Source organism: Peromyscus eremicus, chromosome 2 (genome assembly GCF_949786415.1).
Source record: "Peromyscus eremicus chromosome 2, PerEre_H2_v1, whole genome shotgun sequence".
NCBI classification, from domain to species: domain Eukaryota; kingdom Metazoa; phylum Chordata; class Mammalia; order Rodentia; family Cricetidae; genus Peromyscus; species Peromyscus eremicus.
Window position 1 is genome coordinate 61846197 of NC_081417.1, and position 15728 is coordinate 61861924.

The window sequence follows — 15728 nt, forward strand, 5'->3', positions numbered from 1 at the left end:
AATGTAAAAAAGAAAGAGGTAACTGAAGATGAGCCTGAAAAGCAAGCTAGTAAGCAGTGGTCCTCCATGGCTTCAATTCTTGCCTCTAGATTCCTGACTTCCTTCACAGTGGACTAAGATGTAAGCTAAAATAAATCCTTTCCTCCCCAAGCTGCTTATGGTAATGGTGTTTTATCACAGCAATAAAAAGCAAACTGGAACAGTTTGTTTCTGGTTTTGTTCTTTAAACTCAAGGACAATCTTTACTACAGTTTAAAACAAAACCTCCTAGGAAAGCAAGCTGTAGTCTGTAGAGAAGAATGGAGAAAGGAACAGGTGGGGGAGGATGCCGCTTGAGTCCAGCTAGTGTGGAGGTTAGCCACATGTCAGCAGTGGCCACATGGAGAGGTGAGCCTCGGAGAAAGCCCAGTCAGAGTGCTGGAGAAAGCTTACAACAGAGGCTTTGTTGTCGTTTTCTTGAAAGCGTTATTTGGTGGGTGGACCTCAGTGTAAGGATCTGAGACTTTTGGTGGGGAGTTGGGGTTGGAGACAGAAAAAACGGTTATTGGTGTATCTGCGAAGTTTGCAGTCGGTTAGCGCTTCATGAGGTCTCTGGGTTCCCCAGGTTGTCTCAGTGGCTTGCGTCCTTTCACTAATAGACTGTTCATCTAGAGTCATACAGTAGACACGGTCATGGCTGAGAAAGGATGGGGAAACCCTAGTGTGAAAAGGCCTATGGGAACTGAAAAAGAACCAGTGGTCGGACAGGACTGGCACCTAACATGGACAAATCTTGGCACTCAAACCTGATAGTTTACCAGCACAGAGCAGCTCTAGAATTCCACAGTTACCATATTTTACACATTAGACATGTTTTACTAAAACCAAAGAGAAAGGTACTGTTGCCAGTGAGAGATTTATATTTCTTTCTCTAGGACCTCTTTGGAGCTATTTGTTATTTTTTTTACTGTGGTTGCCCACTGTGTCTAAGGTACTACTCTAATAAAAATCTTTGTTTCCAAGGGGAGTACACTCTGTGTATACAGTTAGATAATAAGCAATATGTATAATACATAACACATGGTTTATCAGATAAGTTTTGTTTTCTTTTTATAAGACAGGGTCTGACTATGTGGCTTAGGTGAGCCTCTGAGTCTTGATCCTCCTGTCTCAGCACCTGGCGTGCTGGGATTACAGGAATTAACCATGATGCCTGACACTGGCAGGTAGCTGTCAATGTTAAGGAAACATACAGTGTGGAAGGAGAACAGATTATGTTCAGGGAGCGAATTGTAGTTTTTGTAAGTGTGACTGAGGACTGTTTCATGAGGAGGTCACATTTTGAGTAAATAATGGCGTGAGTGAGGAGCTGAGCCATGCAGAAATCTAGGGCAAGTCTTGTAGGCACAGTACGGGGCATAAAGTCCCCAGGAAGGAATCTACCCGAAGAGCAGTGAGACTGAGAGGAGGTGGGGGGGCCACTGAGGATTTGGGCTTTTACAGTCACAAGATAAGAGCTGTGAACAAGGGCCTGGGGACATGGCTTAGCATTTAAGAGGACTGACTGCTTTTGCAGAGGACCCAGGTTCAGATCTAGCACCCACATGGCAACTCACAATCGTCTGTAACTCCAGTTCCAGAGGATCTGGCACTTTTTTCTGACCTCTGAGGGCACTAGGCACACATGTGGTGCACATGCAGGCAAGACACTCATAAAGTTGTTTGCTTGTTTTGTTCTGTTTTAATTGGAAGAGTACATCTAATTTTCTGTACCACCCCTGTACCAAAAGTGGGATTTGAACCTGGGGCCTCTTGGTGCCGAGCAGGCCCTTTCCTGCTGAGTTGTATTACTCCCTTCTTTCCTTCTTATTGTGAGACAGTGTCTCACTAAGATGGCTAGGATAGCCTCGCCATCATTCTGTATCAGACAGGTCATAAACTTGTGGTCCTCCTGTGGGAGCCTGCCTCGTAGCTGGGATCGCTGGCTTACAGCCTCCAGGCCAGACTTAATTTACAATTGCTGCTCTTACTGCTGTGGTCAAAAGTAGAAAGACTAGTAAGGAAGGCACTGTAATAATCCAGGTAACAGAAAGTAGCTTAGACCAGATGAGGGCAGCAGCAATTGGATTCTGCAAATTACTGACATAATGTAGAATGTGTGAGAGAAAGCCTTTGTAAAGGACTTACCAGTAATTTGTGGGGGTTCCACAGTTGGTGGCCATCCGTCAACACGTCTGTATGATTTGTATGTTAGTGGCCCAACGTCACTGCAGCTGGATTATAAACCAGTAGTTACAAGGCAGGGGTGGTGCATATCTGCAGTCACAGCCCGCTGGAAGTTGAGGCAGGAGGACTGAGGTTAAACTGAGCAGCACAGCAAGACTGTCTCAACAACAGCAACAAAAAAGTTGCTTCTTAATAAACTAAGAATAGTGACTAAGACAATCTAGCTGGGGGTGGTAGCACTTGGGAAGTGGGGACAGGAGGAAAAGGAGTCCAGACCAGCCTGGCTTACACAAGACCCTCTCTCAAAACTTCTAAATAAATAAGTAAATAAAATGACAATCAACAGATGATTGCAATACTCTTAAGTCCATTCAGTACTTACTGTTATTAATTATTATTTGTGATGTTTTGAAACAAGATTTCATTATATAGCCCAGGCTGGTCTTGAAATCTTGAGCACAAGTGAGACTCCTGAACCCTGGATCACAGGCCTGAGCTACAGCTCTCAATGTTTCCTCCATTGTAGGAATCCCTACCCACACGGCTCCTTTCTCAGTCCTGTCTCAGCAACTTCTGCCCTTTCTTGGCCTCAAAGTCTGAATAGCCACGTACTCAGAATCAGCTGTCCCTTTAAGTCTGTTAGAATATGCTCTCAAACGACGTGTTTCTTTATTGACTGAAGTGAGGAGTGGTTTTCTATGTTTCAGTTTGTTCGTTTGTTTTAAACAGGTTCCCTCATTGAGCAGCTAACGACGGAAAAATACGAGTGTATGGTGTGCTGTGAGCTGGTTCAAGTCACAGCCCCGGTGTGGAGCTGCCAGAGCTGTTTCCACGTCTTCCACCTGAACTGCATCAAGAAGTGGGCCCGCTCTCCAGCGTCTCATGCAGGTCGCTTGTTTCTGTCTCCTGGGCTCTTCACTCACGGCTTGGATAAACTTGGCTTGTAACCTACCTTCAAAGTGCTAGCCGGGCAGTGGTGGCACACACCTTTAATCTCAGCATTCGAGAGGCAGAGGCAGGTGAATCTCTGTGAGTTCCAGGCCAGCCTAATCTACAGAGCGAGTTCCAGGACAGGCTCAAACAAATCTACACAAAGAAACCCTGTCTCGGGGGGGAAAAAAAAAAAAGATTTGAAGAAGCATTCATAAATAAAAAGAATAAAACTAGCCAGGAGGTGGTGGCCCACACCTTTAATCCCAGCACTTGGAAAGCAAAGGCAGGTGTATTTCTGTGAGTGTGAAGCCAGCCTGCTTTACATAGCAGGGTTTGGGCTAGCCAGAGCTACATAGTATGACCCTGCCAAAGAAACCAGATATGTCTATAGTTTGCTTAGACATTTATATAAATTGTTCAATTTATCCTCCAGATATTAGGTTGTTTCTGCATTTCACAAATCTCTGTAGTATCTAGGCCCTTCCTAAAGAACACTAGTGTTTATGGGTAATGCAGATCTTGCTGAGAATGTATATGCTCCTTATGCTGTGGCTCGTTAATTCAGGACATAGGGATTTTCCTGTATACCTCTTTTCAAGTCACTATTCAGTTAATGTTGGTATTAGAGATGGTTGAACAACATGGATACCTACTTGATTCACCACATTAGTCTTTGTAGCCTGAATGCAGTATTTAATGAAGCATTCAGCATTGTGATTTTTTTTTTCTTTTTTTGAGAATTTATTCAGAAGTAAAGCAATAGGACAGAATTAATACACTGCAGGGGGACAGCTCGGGTGAGAGTTACTTAAGAGCCTAGATCTGTTTCTTAAATGTCTGCTAATACTCAGCATTTTAATTCTAACTACTTCAATGATGGGAATTCCTGTAGATTTACTTTTTTTTCTTTTTGAGACAAGGTCTCACTAGACCAAGCTGGTCTTGAACTCAGCTCTTGCCTCTGTCTTCCCAGTGCTGGGATTAAGGGGATATGCCACTGCACTTGGCCAGACGTAAAGTTTTAGAATTGCTGTGCTGCCGCTTCAGGAGGGTGCAAAGGATTAAGCCCTAGGGCCCTGTATAGACAAAGCACGTTCCCTACTGCTGAGCTGTATCCCTAACCCAGCTTACGATATGGAAAGGGATTGTACATTCTTTTTTTTTTTAACAGATGGCCAGAGTGGTTGGAGGTGCCCGGCTTGTCAGAATGTTTCTGCACATGTTCCTAATACCTATACTTGTTTCTGTGGTAAGTTTGTTTACATACACTTTTTATTCATACAGTGTACCTAGTGGTCCACAGGGCTCCTTTCAGAAGTCACTGATAAGACCTCAAAGCTGTAAGAGGCTATAATGTTGTACTTATGCATTCCATCACCAAGTGGAGCCATGGGGCTTGGTGCTCCTGGCAGGCTGTTCTGGAGGTGGGTCTTTTCGTTACGCCAACCAGGCTCATGCTGGTTCTAAACTTGAGGCTGACCTCACCAGGGCAATCAGTTGGCAGAGGTAGATATTGATGTGGGTTCTCTCTCAATGTTGGCTGTAACACCTTTGACATTTTAGATTTCAGCAGTGTGAGTAAAGATAGTGTTTAATTTAAAAAATCAATCATTTGTCTTTATAATGGAGAGATTTTTCTATAAACTGGTAATACAAATTAACCTTGAATCTTCCTTCTCTATAGAATAGTTTTCCTGGTTTTGTTTGTTTGATTTTAATTTAAATAGATTCTTTATTGATTCTTTAGGAATTTCACATCATGCACCCTAATTCCACTCACCTTCTGGTCCCCCTCCCCCCCATATCCTTCCCTCACCCCTGTGGCATTCCTCTCAAAAAGAAAATTAAAAAAAAAAAAAAAAAAAGCAAACAAACAAACCAAAAAAGAACCTCTTCATTCCTCCATCTTTCCTGCCTCTCCAACACCTCTTCATTCATCTGCTGGCATTGGGAGCTGCAGTGTGTCACAGTATACCCTTTTGTCCAGTCAGCTTTACTAGCAAATGTTCATTGCAGTGAGTCAACTGGTCTGGTTCAAGGCCTCTGGTTTCTGGTACACCATCTTCACTGGATCCTCACTGGAGCTCCTCTGGGATATCCTGCTGGTATTGTTCCACAGGACCAGTCCCTTCACAAGTTCCAGCAGGTCCTAGATGACATAGACGTTAGAGTGAGCCAACCCCAGGCCCAGCTGTGGGCCTACGTGGTAGCTGAGCTGGTCATTTTGGGCTGCTGGGGCCTCAGGTGAGAGGGCGGAGCCAGCTCTCCTGTGCCCATGCCGTCAGGGTCACGGTTCTTCCTCTAGTTGATATTGTTTCTTGACAGTGTGATTCTCCCTTTGAACCATTAGGTTTGGATCTACCTTTGTTGCCTCACTGAAACTGTCCTCAGAAGTCATCAGTGACCCTGGCCTTACGAGTCACTTTTTCTGCAACATGACTCCCTTGACACCTTTTACCATTCATTCCCTTCGTAAAAAATGAGCCTGTTCTGTTTCTTTTTGTATACTATCTTTATTGTCCTAGCCAGTTTGCTCATATTCCTCTTATTTTCTTGATGACTGGCTGTTACTCAATCCCTGGTTCCTTCACTAGCAAACATATTCTCCCTCCCCTCTTGTGGGTCCCGGGGTCAACCCCAGAGCCTCACACATGCTGGGCAAGCACTCTGCCACTGAGCCATATCCCTGGCTCCCCTTTTCATTACACCTTCACTTTACTGTCTCCCTTCAGATGCCTTTTTCCCAGAGTACGTCCCGTTTGTTAACCTCATCTCACTCTGGCCTCTCCTTGTGTGGAATGTGCTGGTTGAGTATGTTTTATTACCAAAAATCTGAGTTTAGTATCCTACTGGAAAGGGAATGTGAGTTAGAAATAAGAAGCCACTGGGAAATTAGGCAGACAGAATAATAGCAGGACTTAATTATCTTAAAGGATATGCATGTATTGTGACTTTTTTGAGACAGAGTTTTACTCTGTAGCCCAAGTTACAGGGGAATCTCTGTGAAGACTGATACGGCGACATTGGCTATGAAATTGCCACCCTTTTATGCCTACTGTGAAGCTTTAGAGAGAGGCTGGCTCCTCTGCAGGGGTTCATGTCTTTGTCTCACAGTCTCTTCCTGTTTACTTCAGAGCCTCTGTCCTCTCTTTACCCACCCCTCAGACTCCCCCACAGTGCCAGAAGACATCCTAGGACATGGAAGGTGTTAAGGAAGCGCCCTACCACTGAGCTGTACCCCAGCGCTCTGCCTTTTTTCCTTCTGATCATTACCACAGATAATTCTTTGTCCTTTATTTAAGATTTATTAAGGGTTTATCTAGTAAGCATTTATCTTAAAAATAGAGTTTGTTCAGTAGTCAAAATGGCATTTTCACAGGTAAAGTGACTGTCTTTCTCAAGTAGTCTTGAGGTTTGTATCGTGCTCAGAGTGTTTGATAAGTAGTGTTACTGTCAGCTTTTTGTTTTAGAATGCGATAACGTAGTTGTACTACTGAAAACCATGCTTAAGTTTCACACTGTCTAGCTGTATTGTGCTGTTTCGTAAAAGTTGAGAATATGGTTGAAATTTATAGCATTGACTTTCTCATCTGTTATGTTTGTAGGCAAAGTAAAGAATCCTGAATGGAGCAGAAATGAAATTCCACATAGTTGTGGTGAGGTTTGTAGGAAGAAACAGCCTGGCCAGGACTGTCCACATTCCTGTAACCTGTAAGTTGGAATGATAGATTTCTGGGGACTCCCGGTGGGTGTGCTTTGCTAGTGGCTTTAAGTACACATACTGTTGCCATGTAACAAGATGGGGTAAAGAGTGATACAAAGCATTTGCTGAGCACTGAATCCGTAGTAGGCACTCTACATACGTTATTAAATCCTTTCCACAGCCCAGTGATGTGGTAGGATCATTTCCACTTCATAGATGAGGCTCAGAGAGGTGAGCATCATGCCCAATGTTGCAGTGCTAGGAATGATGGGACTGGGTGTGGAAGCCAGTGGTCCTTCCACTGTTTTGTACTGTTGCTCTAATCTGGAAGTACAGCGCCTGCAGGGAAAGGCGTTTGCTCAGCATCCTGTATGATAGTACTTTGAGAAGGTAAGGAATACCTGGTTTTCTTTTTTATGAAATTCTGATCCCCGTATGGTTAATTAGACTTTACTGTAATTGCCTCTAATTCCCAAAGGATTGCACTTGCCTTCATTTAGAATGCTCCTCCCCAGAAAACAAATTGCAGACCCATGTTATCATATGGGTGCTAGGAATTGAACCTAGATCCTCAGGAAGAGCAGCAAGTGCTCTTAACTACCCAGCTATCTCTCCAGCCTGTAGATTCTAGGGTTTTATTGTTGTTGTTTGCTTGCTTGCTTTTAGAGATGTGGTTTCTCTGTGTAGCAGTCTTGGCTGTCCTGGAACTCACTCTGTAGACCAGGCTGGCCTCTGTGTCCCAAGTGCTCGGATTAAAGGCATGTGCCACCATGCCTAGCCTGTTTGTTTATTTTTTTAAAGACATGAAAGTAGGAGAAGGGGACCAGCTGGAGTGGAAAGAGAGGACAAGAAAAGCCAATGGGGGTAGGGAGGGGGAGGTGAACATCAAATATACATCATATACATGTATGGAACTGTCCTGAAGAAACCCTTTATTATTTAGGCTTTATTATGTGTGTGTGTGTAGGCCACAGCACACATGTGGAAGCTAGAGGAGCATTCTGTGCAGTTAGGACTGTCCCTCCACCTTTATGTGACTTGTGGGACTGACACTCAGCAGGTCGCTCAGCCAGCACCTTTACTTGCTAAGCCCTCTCCACTGCCCTGGTTTGTGATTTTGTTTTGTGTGTTGAGACAGGATCTCATGCTATAGCCCTGGCTGCCCTCAGCCACTCTGTAATCCTCATGCTTCAGCTTCCTGTGTACTGGGATTACAGGTGTGAGCCACTATGCCCAGCAGAAACCACTGTTTTGAACGAGATATATTTTTTATATATATATATATATATATATATATATATATATATATATATATATATATATATCTTTTTTAAAGTCCTCTCAATTTGTAGAAATCCCAAAAATAAGGTTTTCTTAACTTGTGGGTTAAGGTGCTCGCTGCAAAGACTGAGACCTGAGTTTGAACTCTGGGGTCTACATGGTGAAGAAGAGGACTGACTCCCATAGTGTGTCTTGACCTTCACATGGGTACCGTGGACCATGTACGTGCACACACACACACACAAATATTATAAGTGGAATTTCTTACTCAGTCTATGATTGACACTGGTTCTTCATGAAGAAGACAGTATTTATCTGAACATATTGAAATTCCTTGTTTTTTCCTTCTGACTTCTATGCAACATTCTGTTCAGATGTCTAATTCTGCCTAGAGCACTCCGTTCTTCCCATAACCTCTTGCCCCTGTGCTGGGATTCTGCTGCTTACCAGCCTGCTGTCCCCATGTCAGCCTCCTTGTCACTGTTAGCATTGTCAGCCCAGTGCCTGGTTAGTACTTCACCAGCTGATGAGAGCACGTTGCTCCTTTCCTTCCGTCCTTCCTTCCAATCCAATCCAGGGTCTCCCATGTACTAGGCAAGTGATCTACCATTAAGAGTGGCAAGGTATTTTGAGGGTTTTTGTTTGTTTTTCTCTGTGTAGCCCTGGCTGTCCTGGAACTCACTTGGTAGCCCAGGCTGGCCTCAAACTCACAGAGATCCACCTGCCTCTGCCTCCCGAGTGCTGGGATTAAAGGCGTGCGCCACCACTGCCCAGCTACTTTTGTTTTTCTAAAATGATTGATATTCTGAAATGATAATGATGTCAACTTTTTCCTATGTAAAAATATTTATTCTTGGCTTTTTGAATAGCCTTGCTATGTAACCTTAGCTGGCCTGAAACTCATTGTGTAGATCAGGCTGACCTCCAGTTTGCAGTGGTCCTCCTGCCTCTGCTTCTTCAGTGCTGGGATTATGTGCTACCTCATCTGTTTAAAAATATAATTTTTCTTTCTTTCTTTCTTTCTTTCTTTCTTTCTTTCTTTCTTTCTTTCTTTCTTTCTTTCTTTCTTTCTTTTTTTGGTTTTTCAAGACAGAGTTTCTTTGTATAACAGTCCTGGAGGTCCTGAAACTTACTTTGTAGACCAGGCTGGCCTCAAAGTCACAGAGATCCTCCACCTCTGCCTCCACTATGCCTGACTAATGTGTTTCTTATTTAAGTGGCTTTCGAGATATACTAAGACATTCACAGTGGCTTATTTGTTGCCTGTCCCAGTTTGCTTTTGTTGCTGTGATGAAAAACTGACCAAAACCAACTTGGGAAGGAAAGGATTTATTACATCTTACGGGTCAGAACCCACCATCGAAGGAAGCCTGGGAAAGAGCTTACCCAGGAGCCTGGAGATAGGAACTGGAGCAGAGGCCAGAGGAACATTGCATACTGGCTCTCTTCCCCATGGATCATCAGTCAAGACAGTGTCCCCAGACATGTTGACGTCAGACAGACAGTCTGACAAAAGCAGTTCCCTGTTGTCCTTCCCATGAACATTACCGTATTCACAGTAGAGCACAGCTGAGGCAGCTCTGGTCTAGTTTTGGTACATATAGTTTATTCACTGAAGCTTGTTTTTTCTCCAGTCTCTGCCATCCTGGACCCTGCCCACCCTGCCCTGCTTTTACAACTAAAACATGTGAATGTGGACGGACCAGGTAAAGTTCGAATTGGACTGAGGAAGAACTCAGTTTCCATATGCATGATTCCCTTGTGAATGTCTAACATAAAAGATCAGTAAGCAGTAGAAGTAAATGGGAGATGTAAAGAAAGTCGTCCCTTGGTATCCCTGGGGACTTGGTTCCAGGACCTCTGGGGAGAAAAGACAAAGCTCTGCCTAGCGTCTTGTAAGTAAGTATACGGCTGTATCAGTGTAGACGTGCCTGACTCCAGGAAACTGCTCTTGTGCTTGGAGTCTGAGTGGATCAGATTGGGCACACTATTGATTCCTTTCTTCCCTGTTTCTAAGAGGAAACCGGGCAGAGGGAGAGGAGCCCATCCTTCACCCATCCTTCAGGCTTCTTTCCCTCTGCTGCTGCTCAGTAGAAACCAGATGAATGACGATTAATTACCTAGGACAAAGTTTCAGAACTAGCCTTCATTTCACCACTGATTAGAAAACAGCAAAGAGAGAAAGGCAGGGTAGAAAACAGGAACAAAGGAGAAAGAAGTGGAGGAGATGGAGAGAGTCGTTGAGGAAATAAAACATGGAAGGAGGAGGGCTGGAGGGCCTGCTCAGTGACTAAGAGTGCCCGACTATCGCAGAAGACCTGAGGTCAGTTCCCACTCCCATGTGGGGTGGCTCACACCTGCTGGGCACTCCACTTCCGAGGCATATGACATCTCTGGCCTCCGAGGGCACCTGCATCTCTGTTCACAAACATACTCTTACATACATATGTGCACAGAATTTAAAATAATAAAAATAAATCTTTACAAATTAGAAGGAAACACTTAGGTTGGGGCAGCAAAGTCAAGAGAAACATTTATTGGGTGTTGAGGGAAGGGTTTGGACTCTACTGTATAGTAGGGACTTTCAGAGTGCTGTATTTGTGTCTTGTCTTTCTAGGCATACAGTTCGCTGTGGTCAGGCTGTCTCAGTTCACTGTTCTAACGCCTGTGAGAATATTTTGAACTGTGGTCAGCACCACTGTGCTGAGCTGTGCCATGCGGGTCAATGCCAGCCTTGCCGGATAATATTAAACCAGGGTAAGTGGTGTAGACACCTGTTAGCAATGCTCATGGATTTTTCTGGAATTGTATGTTATGTCAACTATATTACAACAAAAACTGCTTCACAGAAACCTACACTAGAGGATCTGGGGAATGGGGATCAAAACCAAGCCCATAATGAGGTATCTATTTATACTTACTAGGGTTCTAAAATGAAAAAGACTAAAAACCAGATGTTGGCAAGGGTGGAGCCACTGGCATCTTCATACTATGTTGGCAGATGTACACAATGTACAGTCACTTTGGACAACTGTTTGTCAGTTTCTTATGAAAGTAAGCCTATGTATATGTTAGAAAGGGTGATACAGGAATGTGTGTTTCTAAGAACCTCACACTGAAAACAACCCAGATGTCCTTTAACTGGAGGAAGGAACAGCGAACTTAGATACATTTCTTTCTTTTCTTTATTGAGACAGACTGGCCTTATTTTGTTGCCTAGGTGGTTCTTCTGTCCCCAGGGTTCTGCCTTGCCTTCCCAAGAAGCTGGTACTGAGCAGTGTGCCATTCAGTGTTTTGGCCACATGTGTGGTTTGTCATGTGGTGGTTCTTCCAGGACCTCTTTCAGCCTTATGTAGAATGCAATGAACACTGCTTCAGGATGTTCAGTACATGCTGGTTCCATAGTACTGTGCAGCCAGCTGTGGCTGCCATGTTGACCGTCAGCTGCTGCTGCCACCGTCGTCTTGTGGTTCTGTCTCTGTACTAAGCGAACCCACAGACAGCCTTTTGGTGTATTCATGATCACTTCCTGATTGGCCAGAGAACTCCATTTGATTTTATTGTGATTTTCTGTCACATGTATATGATTGTGTGGTATATGTTCATGTGTATAATAAGCATGTTCACATGTGTGGGCACCAGTGTGTTCTGACAGGTGTCGTGTGTGCATGTGAAGGCCTGAAATTGACATTGGGTGCCTTCCTTGATTACTCTCTACTTTATTCTTTTACATTTTTTGGCATTTATATATTATGTATGAAAGTATGTATGTGGACACATGCTGTAACATGTGAGACTAGAGAACAACTTAGGAGAGTCAGTTCTCTCTTTTTACCTCATGAATCCAGCGATCAGTGGTGTGTGTTTGGTACCACATACATGCCTGGGGCCCAAGGAGGCCAGAAGAAGACATTGGGTCTGTGAAACTGGAGTTACAGGCAGTTGTGAGCCGCCACATGGGTGCTGGGTCCTCTCTAAGAGCAACTAATACTCTTAAGCACTGAGCCATGTCTCCAGCATTGGAGTGTTTATTTTTAAAATGTAAAAAGTTTAGGTTTCAGTGACTTTGAGACTTCCCTCTTCCCATATGCCAGCAGAAGTTTTTGGTTTGTTTAATACACTATTTTATTTTATGGGTATGATTTTTTTTAACAGGTTCTCACTATGTAGCCATGTCTTGCCTAGAACTTGTTATTAAGCCAGGCTGGCCTTGAACTCAATTACATTTGTTCTGATGTTCATTTCTGTGCTAGTAGAAAGCCTAAATTGTCCTTAGGGAGAGAGAAATTAGCATTCATTAGTTACACAGAATTTCAGTTTTGTTTCTGCGCTTTTAGTCACCATTTATCATGTGAGCAAGGTATACATGCATAGATTAATTTGTGATAAATATCCATTGTGAAAAAATGTAAGGTGACACTTATCAGGAAAATTGTGTAAGTTAATGAAAATTAACCCTTCCGATTTAACTGTAGTATCCAGATTATTAAGAACCTCATATTATGATAAGTTTTTTCAATAGCAGAGACGTTTTTGAAAGCATTTTATGTGAACCCTAATGTAGAAAGCATCAAATCCGTTTTGCTTGGTTGAAATGAAGATGGGAATGTAGATGTCAACCCTTCTGCCCTCTGACATGTCCAGAGAGCCTCACAAGCCATTGTGTTCCACCGTGGCCTTGGATACTGAACTGTGTCTGTCTGCAGGATATGCTGCAGAGGCACAGAGAGGTGTTGGCAGAGGAACGGGAACTTCTTACTCATTCCCATGGAACGCTCTTAGGTGGTCAGAGAGCTGCTGCATAAACCACATTAATTTCTGCATCATGTCTGATCTGTGCTAATGACCATTTCTAGATTGTTGGGAATGTTTTTAAAGCTGGATAGGTTACTAATTTGTCCTTTAAATTGTGCCCTCAAGTGTGCTACTGTGGCAGCACCTCCCGAGATGTGTTATGTGGAACAGATGTGGGGAAGTCGGATGGATTTGGGGACTTCAGCTGTTTAAAGATATGTGGCAAGTAAGATTTTACGTCTTTCTTATTTAGATTAAAGTTGCTTTTGGATTCAAGCGTCATTTTATGAACAGCGATCGATGTCATTGTCTGTTCTTCTTGAAAGGGACTTGAAGTGTGGGAGCCATTCCTGTTCCCAAGTGTGCCACCCGCAGCCCTGCCAGCCTTGCCCACGGCTCCCCCACTTGGTGCGGTGTTGCCCTTGTGGCCAAACACCTCTCAGCCAGTTGCTGGAACTTGGAAGTCATGGTCGGAAGACATGCATGGATCCTGTTCCTTCCTGTGGAAAAGTGTGTGGCAAACCCTTGTCCTGTGGTTCCTCAGGTAACTGGTTGACCTAAAATCTGTTTTTAAAATATTTCTTTGGGGGCTGAAGAGACGGCTCAGTGATTAAGAGGACTCGTTGCTCATCTAGAGGACCCAAGATAAATTCTCAGCACCCACAAGGTGGCTCACAACCGGTTGTCTATAACACCAGTTCCAGGGGATCCTCTGGCCTACGTGAATACACATGAATACAGGCAGGGCCCACACGTGGTGCACACACACATAAAGGCAAATATCCACACACATAAAATACAAATTGAGAAGATTTGGTTTTAATGAATATAAATGTTAACTGCAGTGATGCTTTCACCAAGTAGGAAATGCCACTCTTAAGAGCAGAGGCCCTTACAATGATCAAATTTGGGTAGGTACTTCGTTTTCTTTTGTACTCAGTACACGTGTGAAAATACAGATTTCCAAGGGATTCCTCCAACTTTATCGACAACATCGTCAGTTCTCTTAGCGCCTACTTTAGTACAAACACTATATATACTTTTACTAATCCAGCATTCCACAAGTGTTTAAATGTCATCTTTTGTCATAGGAACATGCTAACACATCTGTGGATGGGATAGTTAGGAACTAATTTCTAAATGTGACAGAATCTCAGCCAGTTAAAGCATTAAAAGAATGCCTCTAGCTAAGCCTCCTGGATAGCTGAGGATGACACTGCTTGAGCTCCGTTTGGGGTGAATGCTTTTCCAAACTTTTCCTTTAAGACAGGGCCTTATTGTGCAGCCCTAGCAAGCCTGGTACTGTGGAGCTCAGCCTGGCATCAAATTGGTGGCTAGCTTCCTAACTCAGTCTCTCCAGGACTGGGATGGCTGATATATGAGCCACCATACCCAGATTGTATTATCTTTTTTTTTTTTTATTTTCCGAGACAGGGTTTCTCTGTGTGATAGTCCTATCTGGCCTGGAACTTGCTTTGTAGACCAGGTTGGCCTCAAACTCACAGAGATCTGCCTGCTTCTGCCTTCCAAGTGCCAGAATTAAAGATATGCACCACCGCCCTGCTCATATTATCTTTCAAGAAACCAGTAACTGGAGATAATTTCTTGCCCGCTGATTGAGTACTCATCTTTCTGTGGACCTGTTACACTGGCTAAAGTGATGGCCTTGGCCCCCGAGGTTTGTCTGGCTGTTTGCTCTATACCTGTGTGCAGTGTGGATCGTTTGTGTGCCTTCTGCGGCTTGGTGTTGTTTAGTTCTCGTTAATATTTTTAGTGGCTGCCTTCTGCTCTCTAATGGTGCCTTGCTTCTTCCTCCTTTGTGACTTTTGGTTGTTTGGATATAGAGATTAGAAGATTTCATTGGAATTAGATATAAAAGAATACTGAGTTTTGTTTGTTTGGGGGTGGGTTGTTGTACTGCTCTGTTTTCTGAGACAGGATCTTGTATGTAGCTCTGGTTGGCTTGGAATTCACTGTGTAGCCCAACTAGCCTCTGTTGCTCTGTCAGCCAGTGGTGGAATGGCGGACATGTTTTTGAGTGTGACTTGGTCTTTGAGGCATGTGCAGATGTGGTTTTGCTGTTACTTGGTGTCTTTATTGAGTGAGCGTTGAAAGGCATGGCTTTAGAAGAAGAAAGGTAGGCAACTGAGAGTAAGGAAAAACCACTAACTAATCATGCATCTTTCCAGGAGAAGGCGGACAGGCTTAGTTTAGCTTTTTAAGTACCAGCAGAAGTCAGTGGAGTATTCAATGCTTTTTCACTGTCTGATTTTAAATTTATATATAGAAATGTGCTCCTTATTCAACTTTATTTATTGTTATGTTTAGAAGTTTGGTTTGGTTTGGTTTGGAGACAGTCTCATGTAGCCCGGCTAGCCTTGAGCTCTCTTTGTGTGTAAAATGGACATCAAATCACTTCTAAATCCAGGAAGATGGTCAGATCTTCTGTTTTCTAGAAGGACGTGATTTTGCTTGTGTAACAGTTACACAAAACGGTGTCCAGAAGCCCTGTTCTGAGGCTCAGCTGTTGTGTTGGCACAGTTAGAAAAAGGAACTGTGAAATGGGTAATGGAAGACTAGAACAGGAGAACGCAGTAACCTGTGGTGTTGGACCGTGGAGAGGGCCAGATGAGGGGCTTCCAGGGTAACTGCTGTGCTGCTGCCGATCTTTTAACCTGGGCTTCAGTGTCTAGCCCAGGCCCCAGCTAAGTTAGCGTTCTACTACCGAGCTACATCTCCACTCTCTAGCAGGTTGTTGTATATTTATTTCCTTTGGTTTTAATTTTCAATTAATTTTTAAAAAATGGTTTTG

At 43.6% G+C, this 15728-nt stretch overlaps 1 protein-coding gene across 2 annotated transcripts in view; it reads left to right on the plus strand.

Moving 5' to 3' along the window:
- The window catches only part of Nfx1 (nuclear transcription factor, X-box binding 1), a 69345-nt gene that overhangs the window by 9669 nt on the left and 43948 nt on the right, over positions 1-15728 (plus strand). For both annotated transcript variants that reach the window (XM_059254126.1, XM_059254125.1), the window contains exons 3-9: positions 2935-3093; positions 4310-4387; positions 6744-6849; positions 9757-9828; positions 10740-10879; positions 13043-13142; positions 13243-13460. In XM_059254126.1, the coding sequence (XP_059110109.1) occupies positions 2935-3093; positions 4310-4387; positions 6744-6849; positions 9757-9828; positions 10740-10879; positions 13043-13142; positions 13243-13460 (873 nt within the window). The remainder of the gene's footprint in view (positions 1-2934; positions 3094-4309; positions 4388-6743; positions 6850-9756; positions 9829-10739; positions 10880-13042; positions 13143-13242; positions 13461-15728) is intronic.